The 16984-nt window shown below is 43.5% G+C and overlaps 6 protein-coding genes across 6 annotated transcripts; 4 read left to right on the forward strand and 2 right to left on the reverse strand.

Moving 5' to 3' along the window:
* Positions 1 to 208: 208 nt before the first annotated feature.
* On the reverse strand, positions 209 to 2007 carry K450DRAFT_250914 (uncharacterized protein). Its single transcript, XM_051590642.1, has 6 exons — positions 1637 to 2007; positions 1264 to 1571; positions 913 to 1200; positions 724 to 847; positions 406 to 604; positions 209 to 340 (listed from the first exon to the last, which is right to left on the reverse strand). The coding sequence occupies exons 1-6, from the start codon at positions 1743 to 1745 to the stop codon at positions 313 to 315; spliced, it is 1056 nt and encodes a 351-aa protein (XP_051442628.1). The 5' UTR covers positions 1746 to 2007; the 3' UTR covers positions 209 to 312.
* Positions 2008 to 2349: 342 nt separating this feature from the next.
* K450DRAFT_250924 (uncharacterized protein) lies at positions 2350 to 4236 on the forward strand. The gene is made up of 5 exons (XM_051590643.1): positions 2350 to 2882; positions 2962 to 3024; positions 3124 to 3460; positions 3527 to 3954; positions 4043 to 4236. The coding sequence occupies exons 1-5, from the start codon at positions 2553 to 2555 to the stop codon at positions 4103 to 4105; spliced, it is 1221 nt and encodes a 406-aa protein (XP_051442629.1). The 5' UTR covers positions 2350 to 2552; the 3' UTR covers positions 4106 to 4236.
* Positions 4237 to 4268: 32 nt separating this feature from the next.
* K450DRAFT_250931 (uncharacterized protein) lies at positions 4269 to 9258 on the forward strand. The gene is made up of 18 exons (XM_051590644.1): positions 4269 to 4397; positions 4473 to 4849; positions 4914 to 5010; positions 5075 to 5169; positions 5239 to 5339; positions 5418 to 5482; positions 5551 to 5644; positions 5703 to 5938; positions 6003 to 6220; positions 6291 to 6385; positions 6464 to 6625; positions 6699 to 7124; positions 7190 to 7494; positions 7557 to 7719; positions 7784 to 8015; positions 8079 to 8138; positions 8215 to 9017; positions 9121 to 9258. Exons 1-17 carry the CDS (start codon positions 4287 to 4289, stop codon positions 8960 to 8962), a joined length of 3585 nt encoding a protein of 1194 aa, XP_051442630.1. The 5' UTR covers positions 4269 to 4286; the 3' UTR covers positions 8963 to 9017; positions 9121 to 9258.
* On the forward strand, positions 8703 to 9387 carry K450DRAFT_250937 (uncharacterized protein). The gene has a single exon (XM_051590645.1). It carries the CDS (start codon positions 9033 to 9035, stop codon positions 9321 to 9323), a length of 291 nt encoding a protein of 96 aa, XP_051442631.1. The 5' UTR covers positions 8703 to 9032; the 3' UTR covers positions 9324 to 9387.
* Positions 9159 to 9835, reverse strand: K450DRAFT_250938 (uncharacterized protein). The gene is made up of 2 exons (XM_051590646.1): positions 9474 to 9835; positions 9159 to 9396 (listed from the first exon to the last, which is right to left on the reverse strand). Exons 1-2 carry the CDS (start codon positions 9805 to 9807, stop codon positions 9356 to 9358), a joined length of 375 nt encoding a protein of 124 aa, XP_051442632.1. The 5' UTR covers positions 9808 to 9835; the 3' UTR covers positions 9159 to 9355.
* A 154-nt stretch (positions 9836 to 9989) lies between these two features.
* Positions 9990 to 12499, forward strand: K450DRAFT_250943 (uncharacterized protein). The gene is made up of 12 exons (XM_051590647.1): positions 9990 to 10122; positions 10209 to 10225; positions 10291 to 10444; positions 10516 to 10561; positions 10641 to 10766; positions 10835 to 11029; positions 11108 to 11302; positions 11381 to 11509; positions 11582 to 11782; positions 11865 to 11996; positions 12058 to 12213; positions 12295 to 12499. The coding sequence occupies exons 1-12, from the start codon at positions 10012 to 10014 to the stop codon at positions 12390 to 12392; spliced, it is 1560 nt and encodes a 519-aa protein (XP_051442633.1). The 5' UTR covers positions 9990 to 10011; the 3' UTR covers positions 12393 to 12499.
* The last annotated feature ends 4485 nt before the right edge of the window (positions 12500 to 16984 follow it).

A 16984-nucleotide genomic window follows, 5' to 3' on the forward strand; every position in this document is an offset into this window, starting at 1 on the left:
ATCATCTCTCACCTGCCAAGCAAGGTACACCAGGGCGAATGTGAACAGCAAACACTCCACCATCCTATTCAGGTCACATGGCAAGTCCACCACCCAAAAGTCTTATGCACTGATGTACAGGGGCTTTAAACGCATTATCCCCCGATGGTGTTGCGACGACGATAAAAAACAATGGTCCTCACAGCAAGCAACTCCATACATACATTGCAGGCAAAAATATGTATAAAAAGGCCAATAAAACCAGGTGTTGTTATTGTACATGTTTTTCTCTTTTTTGTAAAATAAGATTGAAATTCTAAAGAAGGATCTCCACTATTTTCGCTTATCTTCATCGTCGCTGCTATAGATGGAAAAGTTAGTAAAATCTTGGGTACGGTGGGGGGGGGATTGTAAACAATGACTTACTCTTCAGAGTCACTACGCGTGTCAGTCGCACTATCGCCCGTCAGAACCTTGACAATGACTTTTAAGATCATGGCGAACCAGAACAGCATGATCATATTGAGCAATAAAAATAGTCCCAGGTATATCTTTTGTGTAAAGGGTGTAAAATATTTTCCATTCTCAGGTTCCCACTTCATGTCCATGTACTTGTGAGGATCAACTGTATTGAAAAAACAAAGCAATGCGTTAGAATGGTTAGGTGCACGAGGTTCGTGTATGCATGCATGAATTGCAATGCGCATAACGATCCCGGAATAAAAACGAGTCAACAATACTAACATGCAGTTGACCATATAATCATGGTAAAAAAGCCGTGCCTCGTCACCAGCCAACCAAGAGCGAAAAGACCGAATGTAATATCGCAAATGGTTCGAAGATTTAGGTAATTGAGGATTTTGGCCAACTATGTAAACGATCGTGAATAAGGATGAAATACCTTTCGTTTCTGAACTCTTTTCATTTACTTACTGAGAGAAGGATATCAGCAAGATCCATACAGCATAAAACCGCATTACCAATACGTGTAAAATTAACGCAGTAACTGGATGTAATCAAGATGATGGTGATGATGTGGTGGGTGAACATGGCGTAATGGTCCTTGCGACGCTTCTCGATATTCAGCACATAGACTTGCTGAATCCAAAAGCCTAGCTGCACCAGATAATACCACTTCATTCTTCCATTGATCAAGATATGAGGATAGTCAATCCAAAATTGTGCGGGGTTGAACCAGTGTGGACTACGATACATAATGTACTATAAACCAGATGATTTAGATGACACACCATTGGACAAGTATTAGGTCCATTTCAACCTTACCATGCCAAGGGACCAGAAAGTAGACGAGTACGTGAATGTCCATCCTTGCTCTGCAAATCGCAGTTGTTTCGCTGGATTGTCGGCACCATAAGCTTTTGCAAATGGTGTAAATACATACTTCATAATGAACGCACGCAGAAACGTGAAGGCCAACACCCAAAAGGCAACAAGATACGCGTCGTCCATTCCTTTATCATATAAATTCGATCCAGGTTGTGTTTCGTATGACAATTGAACCATCTTGCGTGCGACTGGTGAGCCAGCTGCTGATCCTACTAACGCACATAACAGAATAGCCCCAGGAATATCTAATAGCCAGAATGTGTAAATACTACTGTCTCTCCCATTGGTAAACCCCGCCGGATCAACTTACCGATTTCATGAGCAATGATGAATTCTTTTAAGGATGATGGCGGGGTAATTTGCTTAGTGCGCGGCTTTTCCACTTTTTTGGGAGATGGACGAAGAGCTGCAGCAGCCATTGGGACAGAGATAAGACAAGATATGGAACAAAAGAAAAAAAAAAAGACGAAACGAATGTAAGGAAGGAGAACGATGGCCCGGTGAAGTTCAGTTAACTTTAATCCAAGTAGCTGTTGGTGCTGTCCGGGAGAATGCTGTTATAAAGGGCCCAACGGAAAGGAAAGCCAATGACGGGTAACAGGAAAGTTTACAATGGAGGAGGCAAGTTGGAATCCTCTAACTAACTTTGCTATGTGAGTTTTTGCTGTGATGTGACGAGTTTAAAAAAAAGAGCCCAAGCCCTGGTGCTCTGTCGCTGATCCAAATGACAGCCGAGCAGTTTGGATGAGAAAGCACTCATTTCTTGCGGACTCGGAAAAACTATATGACTAGTCACGTGAAGAGATGCCGCACGTGACTTGTGCGTCTCACACTCAAAAATAAGCGTGTACGACAGGTACCATATGGGTCCTGGATGTCTACGCTACGCAGTAAAGCTTTACATTGTCAACGGATTCTGATCTGCTTGAGCAACAGCGATATTCGTGTAGTGTAATCGATATTCCGACAATTCATTAATCAACTTCTACTTTTAACCAATGATTCTACTGGTCAAGCATCCAACGTGGGCAAGGGGAACTCTATTTTCAGCCAATGAACAATTGCCATCGCTTGGTGGATTGACACGTCACACGGCTTGGTTGAATTGGAACGTGTAATTTGGCTCTGCCAGGCGTACAAGTATATAATTGGCAGCTGCTAGTTTTTAAAGCTCACCTTAGCCTGCGAGTATTCTTTGTCTTTCTCTCTCTCAAACAACTAATCTGATGAAGATTTACACTATTGCCTCTGTCTTGGGTTTGGCCGCCGTTGCCACCGCCGAGATCTTCATGCACGAAACCTTTGCCGATGGAGACGCCTGGACCGAGCGCTGGACGCCCTCCACACACAAGGATGATCTTGGTGCCCTCAAGCTTACTGCTGGTAAATTCTTTGCTGACGAGAACAAGAGCGTTGGTCTCCAAACTGCTGAGGACTACCGCTTCTATGCCGTCTCTGCTCCCATCACCCCTTTCTCTAACAAGAACAAGGATTTGGTTATCCAGTACTCTGTTAAAAATGAACAGAGCATCGACTGTGGTGGTGGTTACTTGAAGGTAAGGGGAACGGGACATGACCGATAATCCGGTGCTGGTTTGTTATGCGAGTTATTTCGTTGTCTAATGTCCATTCTAGCTCTTCAAGGAATTGGATCCTCTTAACTTCACTGGCGACAGCGAGTATAACATCATGTTTGGTGTAAGTGCGCGACCCCCTCGGCTCCTTTTTGTTTTGTTTTTCTTTACCCATTACTGACGCTTTGTCTCCTTATTTTTTATTTTCCTTTGATTATCATAGCCTGATATCTGCGGTTCCAAGTCCATGGTTCACGCCATTTTCAACTACAACGGCAAGAACCACGATCTTAAGAAGAGCGTCTCTGCTCCCAATGATGTTTACACCCACACTTATACTCTTATCGTTAAGCCCGATCAGACCTACCAAGTCTTGGTTGACAATGAGGAGAAGGCTGCTGGATCCCTTCTTGAGGACTGGGACTTCCTTGCCCCCAAGACCATTCCTGATCCTGATGCTAAGAAGCCTGCTGACTGGGTTGATGAAGCCGAGATCGATGATCCCGAAGACATCAAGCCTGCAAACTACGATGATATCCCTGAATTCATTCCTGACCCTGGTAAGTAAGCGTGAGACGATCACCCCAATCTACGAGGTAACCTGACTAATCCCTTGCTATCTGCAGAGGCCGAAAAGCCCGAAGACTGGGACGATGAGATGGATGGTGACTGGGAAGCTCCCTCTATCGCCAACCCAGATTTCCAAGGCAAGTGGGCTCCCAAGCGTATCCCCAACCCTGACTATCAAGGCCCTTGGGTCCATCCTGAAATCGACAACCCTGAATACAAGGTTGACAACGAGATCTATGCCTATGACTTCGGTCGCGCCGGTTTCGACCTCTGGCAGGTCAAGTCTGGCACCATCTTTGATGATATCTTGATCACTGATGACCTTAAGGTTGCTGCCGAACAGCGCGAAGAAGCTTTGGAATTGGCCAAGAAGGAGAAGGAATCAAAGGAAGCTTACGATGAAGTTCAACGCAAGGAAGCTGAAGAGAAGGCTGCTGCCGAAGCAGAAACTGCCAAGGAAAACGAAGTTACTCCTGAAGAAATCGTTCTTGATGATGAGGAGGATATCACTTTAGAGGCTGAAGATGAGCCAGAAACTGAAGAACACGTCAAGGATGAATTGTAGACGCGCCAAAAAAAAATCACAACTACCCCCACCCACCACTTTTACTCACCTGCCCTCCAACACTTTATAAAATCCTATTCATTGAAACATATAACTTTTTTTTTGTATGATCGATTTGCGTTGTGGTCAATCACCAAGCAATAAAGAAAAAAAAAAAAGAAAAAAGTACAAGCGTAATTTTTACTCCAAATGAGCTACCGCATAAAATGTTGGGCGGGTTGGTTGTCTCAGTGCAAGAGTTGATCATTTCCATGCCCACTTACCATGCCCACCAATTAACTGCCATTCGGCCTACTGCCATCCAACATATAATATATGCAAAGCTGTGGAATGATTCGCAGGACTATCTTGTTTTTGCAAAGGTAATATAGCCTCGTTTTCACCACATATGCTCAACTGCACCACACCTTCTCTCATACTTTGTAAACCTTGCCTAGGGTGCTTGGCTACAGCTACTACGTATTGTAGCAGACGGTCCGCTTGAACCCTTATTCGAACAGCCTGTGCCCGGTACCATCAGTCATATCGCCAAGCTATTATGCAACTGGACATCTGACCTTCAACCGCAGTGCACGTCGAACCAACCATCACAACAGCCCTACACCTGCTCGCCTATCAATCATGCTCGTATAGTATCGGATGACGTATTAGTTGCTACTTCCGACCAAGGTAGTTTGGTATTTCTTGCCCTTATTGTTCCTCCGGATGGTGATTTGGTGGACAATGGAAGGTTTGAACTGATCGCTGAAGTGCCGTTAACTTCACCTGGAGATGATTATATAAAAGTGGGGAGGAGAATGGCGGTTGATCCACAGTACGTACAAACTACTCGATTTGTTTGGTTTAAAGTTAGCATAATATCTCAACGTTCACTGTAGATCCCGGGCCATTGCTGTGTCTGCATACCAGGACAGCATTGATGTGTTCATCATCAATCAATCCGTATCACGCGATAACTTTATGCCTATTCAATCGGTATGTCGTATATGGTTCATGATGGAATGGCTCCCAGGGCAACCTGCTAATATCTTGAAAATAGATGCTTTCTATACAAGAACAAGGCATCATATACCAAATGGAGTTTCTGCAGACAAATGAACAGCACAAGATGTATCTGATTGTCACTATTTACAAGTTAAGTCGGTTTCATCTTGCATCATATCATTCATACAAATTTAAATTTACATTGTAACATTGGCTCAGTGATGTGGAACTGGTTTGTCGGCTAGTAGTCTATGCCATCGACACGTCTGATCCGGATAATATGACGATTGAGCGATGTGGACGACTGCCATTAGAGCGTGGTAATGCATGAGCTGCAGTTTGTCCTAATAGACCAAAGCTTCATCTAACAGTATCATTTTCTATACCATGTATTGCAGTTGGTCCTCTTCCTCTTCTGTTGATACCCATTTACGACACACTGGAGACCTTCATCTTAATCACCGTAAGCTCTATTTGATTCCTGATCTTTCATAACCGTTCATCGTAGTCTCACAATGATCTACATTTTAGGAATTGTATGCTAGCTATTTAACTATCGAAGACGTGTACTCCGGAAACGTGCTTCACCCTACATCCAACTTACCCACAAACGCTGATGGAGAAGGTAGATTTTTCGATCCGTTTTTCTAGGACTGCCCTATCCACTAAACAGTAGTCACCAGTTGTCATATTTACTGCCTATGCTGCACCTAAACCGCCTTCACCCTCTATTTTATACCTCGGTACGTCAAGTGGCGACTTTTATGCGTTAGACATAAAGTCTTTGGAATGGCGTTTCGTTGGACAAAGAAACAGTGTTGGCGTAGCTATGCAATATCTTGGACCGGCTTATCACGAGAATGGTCATAAAGATGTAATTGTATATGCTGGAGAAGGCGCTGATCATGAAGTGATTACGGTAAGATATACAGCTGTTTTGGTTGATAATCTTTTCAACTAGCATTCATGAGCTGCCATTGCAGATTGACGTTGACCAAACCGTTCCTGACATATCGGTGCTTCAAAGCCTTGAGAACCGAGCTCCTCTCATTGATGCTCATATTTCCCGTGACCCCCTGTCTTCGCTCGATGTCCTCTATGTATGCACTGGTCAGGATCGATATGGAAGTGTGAGAGAAATTCGCTCAGGCGTTGGCGTAGAAATGCTTTCCATTTCGCCCTCTGACCCTGAGTGGAATGGGTATGTATACCCAAATTTTGTGTCAAATGTATCACGTTAGCTTACGTTCTTCGCCTTTGATTACAACCAGTGTTACCGGGATATGGTACTTACCATATGATCAAGAGAACAATGATTCCTTCTACATTGTCGTTTCATTCGCTCTGGAAACGAGGGTACTCTCCAGTAAGTTTCATTAGTTTTCGTGTCAGTGCTTACAGTCAGGAGGTTCAAATTAACTGAGCCCAAACGCTTGAACCATAGATGTCGATCAGGAAATTCAAGATGTCTCTGAAACGTGCGGACTGGTCGGTGACAAGCCTACTATTTTTTCATGCTACTGTGATGGTCCACCTCGAGTTCTCGTTCAAGTTTTAGAGACTCAAGTCAATTTGTACAATACCTTGACAGGATCACTTACGACCGGTAAAGCTTGTGTTTCTTTTTTACATCAATAGTAGTGATAGCTTACCATTGGAGTTACTCAATCCACTTGTAGTTTCTCTAGATTCCATGCAATCTTTCAACTCTCCGAAAATCGCTCATGTTGCCATGGAAGATGCTATGCTTATTCTTTGCACTTCTTCTATGGATGACCAATGGTATCTAAACAAATTCTACATCGATGCTGAATCACTGGAAAAATCAGATGTTGTGGCAGTAAACCATGAGATTTCCTTCATGACCATCATCTCCTTGTCGCAGGAGCAAAATTATCTCATAGTTGGAACCCACCGACCTTCTATCTGTGTTTACAATACTGAGGATCTGACATGCATTCACGAAGAACTCCTTGTGGATGTATCGACTGCTGGCATTAATATACCCGAGTCCTGTGCGTTCCTAGAATACCAATCGTGCCGCTTTCTAGTCGTTGGCCTTCGAGATGGCACTTTAATATCATATCAGCTGGACTCTATGATAGGTACGTTTTATGGTGGCGAGAAATGATGTGCGTCTACTTGCTTATCGCGTACATTATCTGATTAGATGGTACCGTACAGCTTCGCAATGCATCTCAACGTCCACTTGGTTCATTGCCTGTCAAACTGGTGTCGCAAAATAGGCACTCTTGCGTAGCCATATCGGACCATGCGTGGTATGTCGAACAACGTAACAAGCGTATAGTGATTAAGCCCCTCTGTATCTTGGAATCTGACTACGTGGCTGCGATCACATCTCTACCATCTGAGGACGGTTACCAAAACTATGCAGCTGTGATCGATCAGAAACTGTGTATGATTTGCTTGGATCCAAGAGAAGACATTAATATGCGAACTATACATATAGGAGAGGTACGTTGAATTATCACCTTCTCCAAATGCATTAGATGCCCTTCTCACACCAAGCATTCTAGACATCGCGAAGGGTACTTCATGACAGACCTACGAATTGTCTTGTCGTCGCTTATAGTGGTGTTACGAACTCTGGTCGGCAAGATGGTCTCAACGTAATCCATGAGGGTAAAATAGTAGCTACAGTCAAGATGGCTGAACATGAGATTATATGTTCCATGGCTGGTAGGTTATTAAGGTGTGTGTGTTAAACTATACTTCTCCTTTTTCCTCATCGTTGCAAACGCAGGATGGAGCATTCAACATCAAACCAAGACCTACCGCTATATCTGTGTTGGGGTTGCTGTACACAGCGGAACGAGACACGAGCATAATGCCAGGCGAACACCGGTTGAAAGTGGCCGATTACTCCTTTATCGATTGAAGCGTCGCAAGCGTGAAATGCAATACTGTCTAAGTCAGGTTTGGCATGAAGATTCCTTGCTTGCTGGTGTGTTTGCCATTTGTCCACATCCCCATGGGTAAGCGATGTGTCATGGACAATTAATCGTTTAATGATCGTTTTTTAATCACTCGTCCTCTAGCTTATTGTTCTCAACGGGACGTACCTTGCATCTACACCAATTGGATATCTCCACCGGAAGGTATGTATGAAGCTAATTTTTTTGACAGTCTCCTATCACTTGTACTTATACCTCTGTTTTCAATATATTTGATCAGACTTGAAATGGTGGCTCAAGAATCAGCGCGCAGCCCTATCACACTTATACAAGTGGCTCAAGAGCGAATCTGCGTCGGCACTCAGTTGGATTCATTGTCCTTTTATCGATACGATCCGAGTAATCGCAAACTTCTGTTTCTCAAAAGCGACATGCTGATGCGAACGGTTAGCGGCGCTGTCATGCCTCATACTGGTCTTGTCATCGGCACAGAACGGTATGGAGGCATCTTTGGATTGATGGAAGACACCAATAAGCCTGCCTCTCGATCTCTGTCGCAAGCGTTTGGGTTCCATATGCCTGATGTTGCGCTTGGGGTTCAAACCGGTGCACTCTCCCTCATGGACCGCCTTCCTAACGATTATACCTTGCCTTGGGACGATACCAGCTCAGTGAGGAAGCCTATTCTGGCATGTACGCTTAGCGGCAGTGTTATAGTAGTGAGACGAATTACTTTAGAGACATATGAATTTCTTCGCACCATTGAATCAAGGATCCGACAACAGAATGGTGCGCGAACGCTCAGTACTATCTATTCGCCTAATGAAACCGTCCATACACTCAATGGAGATATCCTTCAGCTGTTCCTGCGCATGACCATTTCGGAGCAGCAGACGTTAGTGCGCGACGAAGATTTTGATGCGCTTGATTTGAAGGCATATCCAGCCAATCCAGCTGCGACCTATCCTGCGAATTCATCCAGCATTGAAAAAGTCACCAATATTCTCATGAATTTACAATATCTGTAGAGCCAAGCCAATCACCATTATCTCTGAACAATGAGATCAATAGAGAAATAAAAAGGTATCTACACTCCAGATGGCGCTTGCCACGAACTCCACTGGCTTACTCAAGTTTTACATGCATCTCCTCCATTACTATTTCAATTGCTATTTCATACTTCAAGCTCGAGCTTGCGTGTTCTGGGTGGACAATATTCATTTTTTTTTTTTTGGTAATTCATTTTTTGCATCATTTGGTTTCATCTACGTGGTAATAGCTACATTGGATGGAAACAAAATAAATGCAAGAATAAGATACAAAAGCGTAACAATTCTTGGGATATCACATCTTTTGTGTTTGGCGATAAAAAAGCAGTGGGATGTTTAAGGGTAGGTGATATGAGAGAGCTTCTAGTCTACTTAATGGTGGTGGCCGCCCTCACGTTCAAATCGAATACCGCCTGAAAATGAAAAGCACAAAGAAGGTGAGTAACAAGCAGAGAATTTGTTTCATATCAAGTTAGAGATAAATGCATACAGTAACCGCAAGGGTGGGATCCAGCCTTGTCGAGGTTGATGTAAATCTTTGGATGACCCAATGCACCACCTCCGCCGTTGCAGACAGCAATGCGTTCAGTGACATAGTGAATGGGTTCTTCGCCGATGAGCTCGATGGCAGCCATAGGGTTAGGTTGCTTTGACAGGTTTCGTTGCTCGAACTTGGGACCAACAAAGGCATCGGCCTTGGGTTGTTGTGATCGAGCCCAAGTTGCAGCTCGGTTAGAGGCTTGTTCGGCGTGGCGAGCGAGAGGCTTCACCGTTGGGTTGGCCGTAACAGCGGTTGTGTATTTTCTAACAATGTTGCGAAGCATGACTACAAGAAAAACAGTGAAAGGCCCTATTTTCTTTGATAGTTGGCCACCCCCCACTCACCTCCAAGCGTGACATCATAATTGTATGAGTGAATTCAATTTCACACGTGACGTTTCCCGAATTTGGGGTTATACTGTGAACATTATCTCCACCCCAGGGTCTCCGATACCGTCTTTTGCCCTGACTACATTACAACTCCATCCATGGAAAATGATATGCACACGTTCCTAATCCCACGTCCCTTTTGGGTTAATGACTTGGATCAAACGAATTGTCACTCGTGCAACAATGCTTTTGGGCCGCTGCGAAGAAGGGTACGTTTCTTTCCAAAGTCGGTATACAGAGTTATAAGTGTACGCTGAAGCTATATTTTCTTTGCTATATCAATTTTTTGCTTTAGCATCACTGTAGACAATGGTAATACAGACAGCTTTTATCCAAAAAGACATACCGGTATGGTTTACTAAATATCTTTTGTTCAGTGGTAACATCTTCTGCCACGACTGCTCCAGTCGGAGTATTCCGCTCCCGCAGTTGGGGTACGGAACCCGACCTGTTCGTGTATGCAATCAATGCCTAGAAGTTGCTTATCTAGTCACCTACATTATTGATGAGGATCATGGGTCAACCACGCAGGTAAGAGTTATGAACAGCCTGGCATCACCTCTTTGTCATCGTTTGACCACGTGTAATGTCCGTGCGCACAGATTCATGGAGCGAGAGGTCTTTTGGAAGTCGTAGAGAGAGATAATGGTATATTCAAGATTCTAAGCGCTCGTGGAGTACTCTCGTTTGTAGTATAAGCATATTTACCAGTCCTAACTTTTTTCAGACCAAGATCTGGCCAAACTTGTACAAAATGGAGGTGTTGATGCCTTAATATGGCTGTGTCGATCTCAGCGGGATAGCGAATTGCATTTCTTTGCCACATCGGCGTTAGCCATTCTTTCTGAGAAAGGTATATTGATAGTAACCCGACTCTTCTTATTTGCATACAGGCATCGCCTAACATTTATATTCATGTAGAATCCATTCGGCCCGTCATCATTACTAAAAGTGCCTTGCGACCTTTGATCCAGCTAATGGCCTTGTACTTGAGTAAACCCATGCCTCTTGACAATAAAGAAGCGGATAAGGTATCGTCTCCGATCATCAGGGAAGATGTCCGATTGGAGGTGCTACTAAATTGCAGCCATGTCATTTTTCAACTTGGTCGTGCCGGTAAGTTTATGAAAATGCGTAACTGGTCCGCAAGAAGTTCAATGTGAACGTCATCTCTCAATTATTGTCTGTCGTTAGCCATGTTGACTTCACAAGAAATCCGCAGTGACGGAGCATTCATCACCCTTTTACAGCTGGCGGATTTTCATTATACCCCACTCACTGAAGACACTGAAAACAGTGAAAAGCCAATCGATATGCAAGCTTTGCTGGATAGAGAACAAATGATTCAGAGTGTAGCTGCTAAAGGCATTTCGGCTATCTGTGCTACGGGTAAGGCATCATCTGACGAGCCCTGTTTTTTTTACTATTGCATTTTTTTTAAAGGGAGTTTCATTTCTTTGCTACCAGTGTCCAATCAGCCTGCTATTTTTGAGGTGATAAACAACCCAGACCAGTTAACGAGTTTATTGGAGAGCAGCAATTCTCTAGTCACCAAGTACATTGCTAAAGCTATTGCGTACCTCTCCTTACGAAACGGTAAGCTTTTGCCCTTGAACTAAGCAATGCGACCGATTTACTAAAAACTCCCAATCCGCAAATCATTTTCAGATAAATACAAATCACAATTGCTGCAGGGAAAAGGTGCCAAAATACTGGTGCAAAAGTTGAAAGTTACGGCGGCGGATCAGGACACAAACAATGTGGCGGACAAGGCGTCGTCGGACGAAACCAACTCTGACCAAACCTCGGATTTAGAAATGTCTATGGTGGCCAACCTATGCTGTGCTATTGCCAACTTTGCTACGAATGGTAAGTACAAAAAAAAGAGTGATGGCACGAGAGACGGTGTTTGCAGACACAAGGTATTAACCAGTGTGGGTGGATTTGACAGGCGAGTCACAGCAGCGACTTATGACCCAACCACATCTCCTCCAAAACCTTTGTGCGACAGCCGCTCTCTATTCCAGTAACACCGAAATCCATCGCCATATAGCGCGATGCTTTGCTAACTTTGCACTTTATGGTGAGCCATTGTCGACCATAACTTATATTTTTGACATCTATTGAAACCTGCCATTGTACAGACACCAATCGCAAGAGTATGCTGCATCAGGCAAACAAGAAAAAGAACGTGACCTATAATGTGATACCTACTCTACTAGCCATAGGACAATCGGCCATCGTGACACCGGATGTTCAGAGACATGTGGTTAGAGCAATTGATAACCTTAGCAACCAAGGTAGGCATTGTGAAAAGCCTGAGATGTGTATGATTTTTGTAGGATGTCTAATAGTGGGTTTAACTCCTTTTGTGAACTGTGGAAACCCCCCCAATTTCATTTCATGTAGAAATAACCGAGCAACATCGATCGACATTTGCAGAATCCCTACCTTTATTGAAGGCATGGATGAAGGATAATCCTGATGCAGACTTGGTTAAACGCGCCGAGACCATATGTTGTCGTTTTGAATAAAATATGTCAGCTAAATGGCCAGTTTTCAATAACCAATTGTTTCAATCCCAGTATTTCATACTTGCTTGTTCATCTTGTTATTTTCATAATGTCCCAAGACGATCAACAGCGTATTGTATATTACACTAATCTATGCGAGACGCTCTATGGAGCCTCTTCACATCAAGATCGCGAACGAGCCGAACACATTTTAGAGCATGCATTTCCGACTTTTGCTGATGCTGCGGGATCAGGGGTAGCTGGAAGACGTCCTAGCTTGGACTCATCTTACGCTTACGACATCTCCTCTCCTCAAGACTCTGCCTACGCTCTGACACTGTTGTTGAAGAACTCACCGAACCCTTACGTTCAAATGTTTGCCTCTACCCGCCTTAAAGCCCTGATAACAGATCAATTTCCAGTGTTTAGCCAGGATGCGAAGATACAGACAAGTATGCGTCTCAACTCGTTGACCATGTCGGTCTACCTGTTCTAAACTTTGTCTTTAGGAAACTTTGTACTCGAATATCTATATCTACATCCTAATCTACAGCCATTCGTCATTGTTCAGCTGGCCCAAGTCTTTACTATGCTGACAAAATTAGGATGGTTTGACCTTGACGAATTCAAGACCGTACATCGAGATTTGAACCAGTTTCTGCAGGTAATTTGCTTCACCTAGCCACAATACTTTTGTAGACGTATCATTCTCACCCTCTCAATCTCTATCCAGGCATCTATTGACCATCGCATTGTTGGTCTACAGCTGCTGACCATCCTTGTGCAAGACATTAACCTTCCAATTCCGGCTCGAAATCTTGCTAGGCATAGGAAAACAGGTAAATCTTACAGCTTTTCATAGCCTGTTAAACCCCATGATGTTGACAAACTGTCACCCATCCCCTCTGTCCGGTCGTATTATCCATCTAACCTTTCGTTTTCATTTTATCGACATAAATTTCTAGCGGTGGCCTTTAGAGACGATCAGTTGTTTTTGATCTTTGAAAGCGCAAACAATATCCTGCAAGAGTTGCTGCAGAACGCAATGTCTCTAGATAACGGTACGTACTTTACAAACATCCCCATTCTTATTTGGTTATTGACTCCCCTTGATCACCAGATCAACAAGACCGACTATGTGATGCAGTGCTGAAACTCATATCCAAATGCATGGCATTTGATTTTATCGGCACAACCCCTGATGAGTCTGGCGAGGACTCTGGCACCATTCAGGTAAACCAGCTTTTCGGAAAAGAGCTTCCGCAGTTTATGGTGTGTCTGTTGCCCATACTCAAATAGCCCTGTCCATCTAAAAGATACCCACATCCTGGAAGAGTTTGATTGAGGATGAAAGCTTTATACGAAACATGTTTTCTGCTTACAATACGTTCCCTACGCCACACTCTTCACAAGCCATGGAATGTCTAGCTCAAATCGCAACCATACGACGCTCTATCTATAGCGAGGAAGAACGTCATAAAGTGATTTTGCGGATCATGCAGGGAACACGCGATATCTTGGTGAGCTCTGCTGGACTGAGCGAAGAATCCAATCACCATCACTTTTGTCGCATGCTTGCAAGGTTTAGAGCTACATATCAATTGAACGAGATAACTGAAAAGGATTTGTATGAGGAATGGATTACTTTAGTGGCTGATTTCACCATCAAAGCCTTCCAAGCGTGGCAGGTATGTTACGTTGCGGTACACTGGAGTTTCAACCTGCTTTCAATCATCTCACCTCTGTCATGCTCTATAGTATGCTCCAAACAGCGTCACATACCTATTATCGTTTTGGTCAAAGATCATTCAAAGCTTGTCATACACTCGAACGTCCACAGCTCTAGGAAAGATTGAAGCTTTGACAATAGAGGTACCTGATTTTATATTGGAGTGGAGCCTGCTATTTTTATGACACACACTGACCGGCACATTTTAGCTTACGAGGTCGTTCATATCATCCAGAATCGATTCGGTTGAGCCCACGTTGGAAGAGATGCTGGATGGTACTGTAGCATATTGATGTTGTGCAGCTGGCATTGTGCACTAAGACGGTCTTGACTGACACCAAGTTTCTTCAACAGATCCTCTGGATAACGAAGACGCCTTGATGGAAAACCTGGATATGCTGGCCAATATCGCAAGATGTAAATATCAAGAAAGTGCTTCTACCGTGATTTCCATATTTGAGCCTATTGCAGCCAACTTTGAGGTATATGTCTATAGCGTGCGCATGCAGGGTCGACCATGAAGCGTGGGCTTGACCTGATGGTGAAGATGACATTTACTAATACGCCTTGTACATTGTAGGATCTTGTCAGTCGAATCAATAGTGGCGTTGCACATACGGAAGAGTTGAAAGAGGCTATTCTCGTTACCCAGACAAAGTTTGCTTGGCTAGTTTATATCATTGGTAGCTTCCTTAGTGCCAGAACAGTATGTCTCAGCCTTCGCTATATGGTAAATTTGTGTGCCTTTTTTCCTTCTATACTAATGAGACGGTTTAGACATATCTCAGTTCCGATGAACTTGACGAGATTGATGGTCTTTTGACCACCAAGGTGGTTCAACTTATCAATGTCAATGAACTTCTTCAAAGTCAGCATGGTGGTATATTAGCTCATCAAAAGCTAGATTGCGCTTTTGTTTACTTCCTTCAACAATTCAAAAAAGCTTACATAGGCGAACCTAGTTCTCGTGTAGCGGTAAGTTAAATTATCTAGCACATTTGCATGGATAATAGCTCATCATGATTCGAATGCAGGTATATACCAATTTGAACAAAACTTTTGGCATTGGAGATCAAGTCGGTATGCTGGATCTGATTACTCAAAAAATGTAAGCTTTGGACCTAGTGACTTTTCATCCCACCAACTTCCATGTAACATGCTCTTTCACTTAGTGTTAGCATTTTACAATTTTGGACGACGGATAATCGTGTTGTCTGGCATGCATTGAAACTATTCCACGATCTTTCATCAGGGTAAGTGTCTTCATAGTCAGTGCCACTACTTGTCCGCTATCATGACTAAAACTGTTTCACGCATGACCACAGTTACAGTAGCGCAAAGCATATGCGGAAATTGGATAGCGTTCGAATGATCATGTTGAACCATAGCTCGGACCAATTCGCATTCTTGAAAGGTCCAGGTGGTAAAGCGAACCGCGCGCTTTACTACAATGCTTTATCGAAGATCCTCTTTGCCGAAGATTGCTCTATCAAACAATTCTTGGACTTCATGAAACCGTTCCAGATCCAATTAGAAAATTTATTATCTCTTAATAGTGTTGAGGACTTTCAACAAGAGTCAGTCAAGGTGAGTTTTTTGCAGACGGAAAAAGCGGACGAAGAATAGTTTGTTGATGCCATGGATTTACTACAGACGGCGGCGCAGGGATTGTTCAAAGATCTTCAAGGCTTTATAGCACCAATTCAAAATCGCTCAAACTTTATGCTTTTCTTTGAATGGTTTTATCCCGACTATACCCAAGTTGTATTGAAAGGTTTAGAAGCCTGGGGCGCCGATGTGCTATCTACAACGCTACTCAAGTTTTATTCTGAATTTGTGATCAATCGAAGTCAAAGACTTACGTTTGATCGTGCATCTGCTGACGGCATTCTCATCTTTCGAGAGACCAGTAAAGTTTTGATGACCTATGGTAAGTCTTCGCCATGCTACCATCCTTTGCAGATTGCGTAGACGGCTGATTTTTATGCGTACCTTAGCCCAAAGCATAGTTAAGATGGCGATCCAAGATCCATCCCAAAAATATACCTACAAGTAGGTGTCCAATTCTTTGAAAGAGGCATACCTCAGATTGACCGATTCTCTTCATGCGACTGACCTAATACTTCTTAGATACAAAGGCGTAGCAACGTGCTTTGAAATCATGACGAGGAGCCAATCGGGCAAATATGTGCCTTTTGATGTGTTTGAGCTTTACCAAGATAAGGCATTTGAAAATGCTTTAAATGCTGTGTTCCAGATGATGCTTGACACTCCTTTGGATGATATGATGGTATGTCGACAGGAAAAGATGAAAATTTTGCGTTGCATGATAGCACTAGTGTACTTATGTCGTTTAACCCTGTAGGCATTTCCAAAGCTTACCAAAGCCTTCTTTGGATTCATGGATGTGTTCACGGATAAGCAAATGATGCAGCTGCCAACCATGGAAGCAGATGTTTTCTTGTACATGATGCGAGCGGCAGGCAGCGGTGTCAAATCTTTGGACCCAGGCGTTTGCACTCAGGCTTGCGCAACCATCGATCATATCTGTACCTTCGTCGTGCAGCAATCTGAACAACAAATCTCTAAGCGACCGAAGAACCACTGGCTAGTGCTGTACCTTTCGCAATATACTGACATCCTTCCTTACCTCTTTACCACGGTATTCAACGTTGTTCTCTTTGAAGACAAGCCAGTTCAGTGGAGTCTGTCTCGACCTCTCCTTGGCCTGATGTTACTACACAAAGACGTAAGTAGGAGGTATCTGGTGTGATGTGATCCTTGACCTTCTCATCTAATAATGAATGTGTCCTTGCCTTCTGTTTAGTA

This window comes from Umbelopsis ramanniana (genome assembly GCF_025399195.1).
Source record: "Umbelopsis ramanniana AG unplaced genomic scaffold K450scaffold_47, whole genome shotgun sequence".
Taxonomy (NCBI): Eukaryota; Fungi; Mucoromycota; class Umbelopsidomycetes; order Umbelopsidales; family Umbelopsidaceae; genus Umbelopsis; species Umbelopsis ramanniana.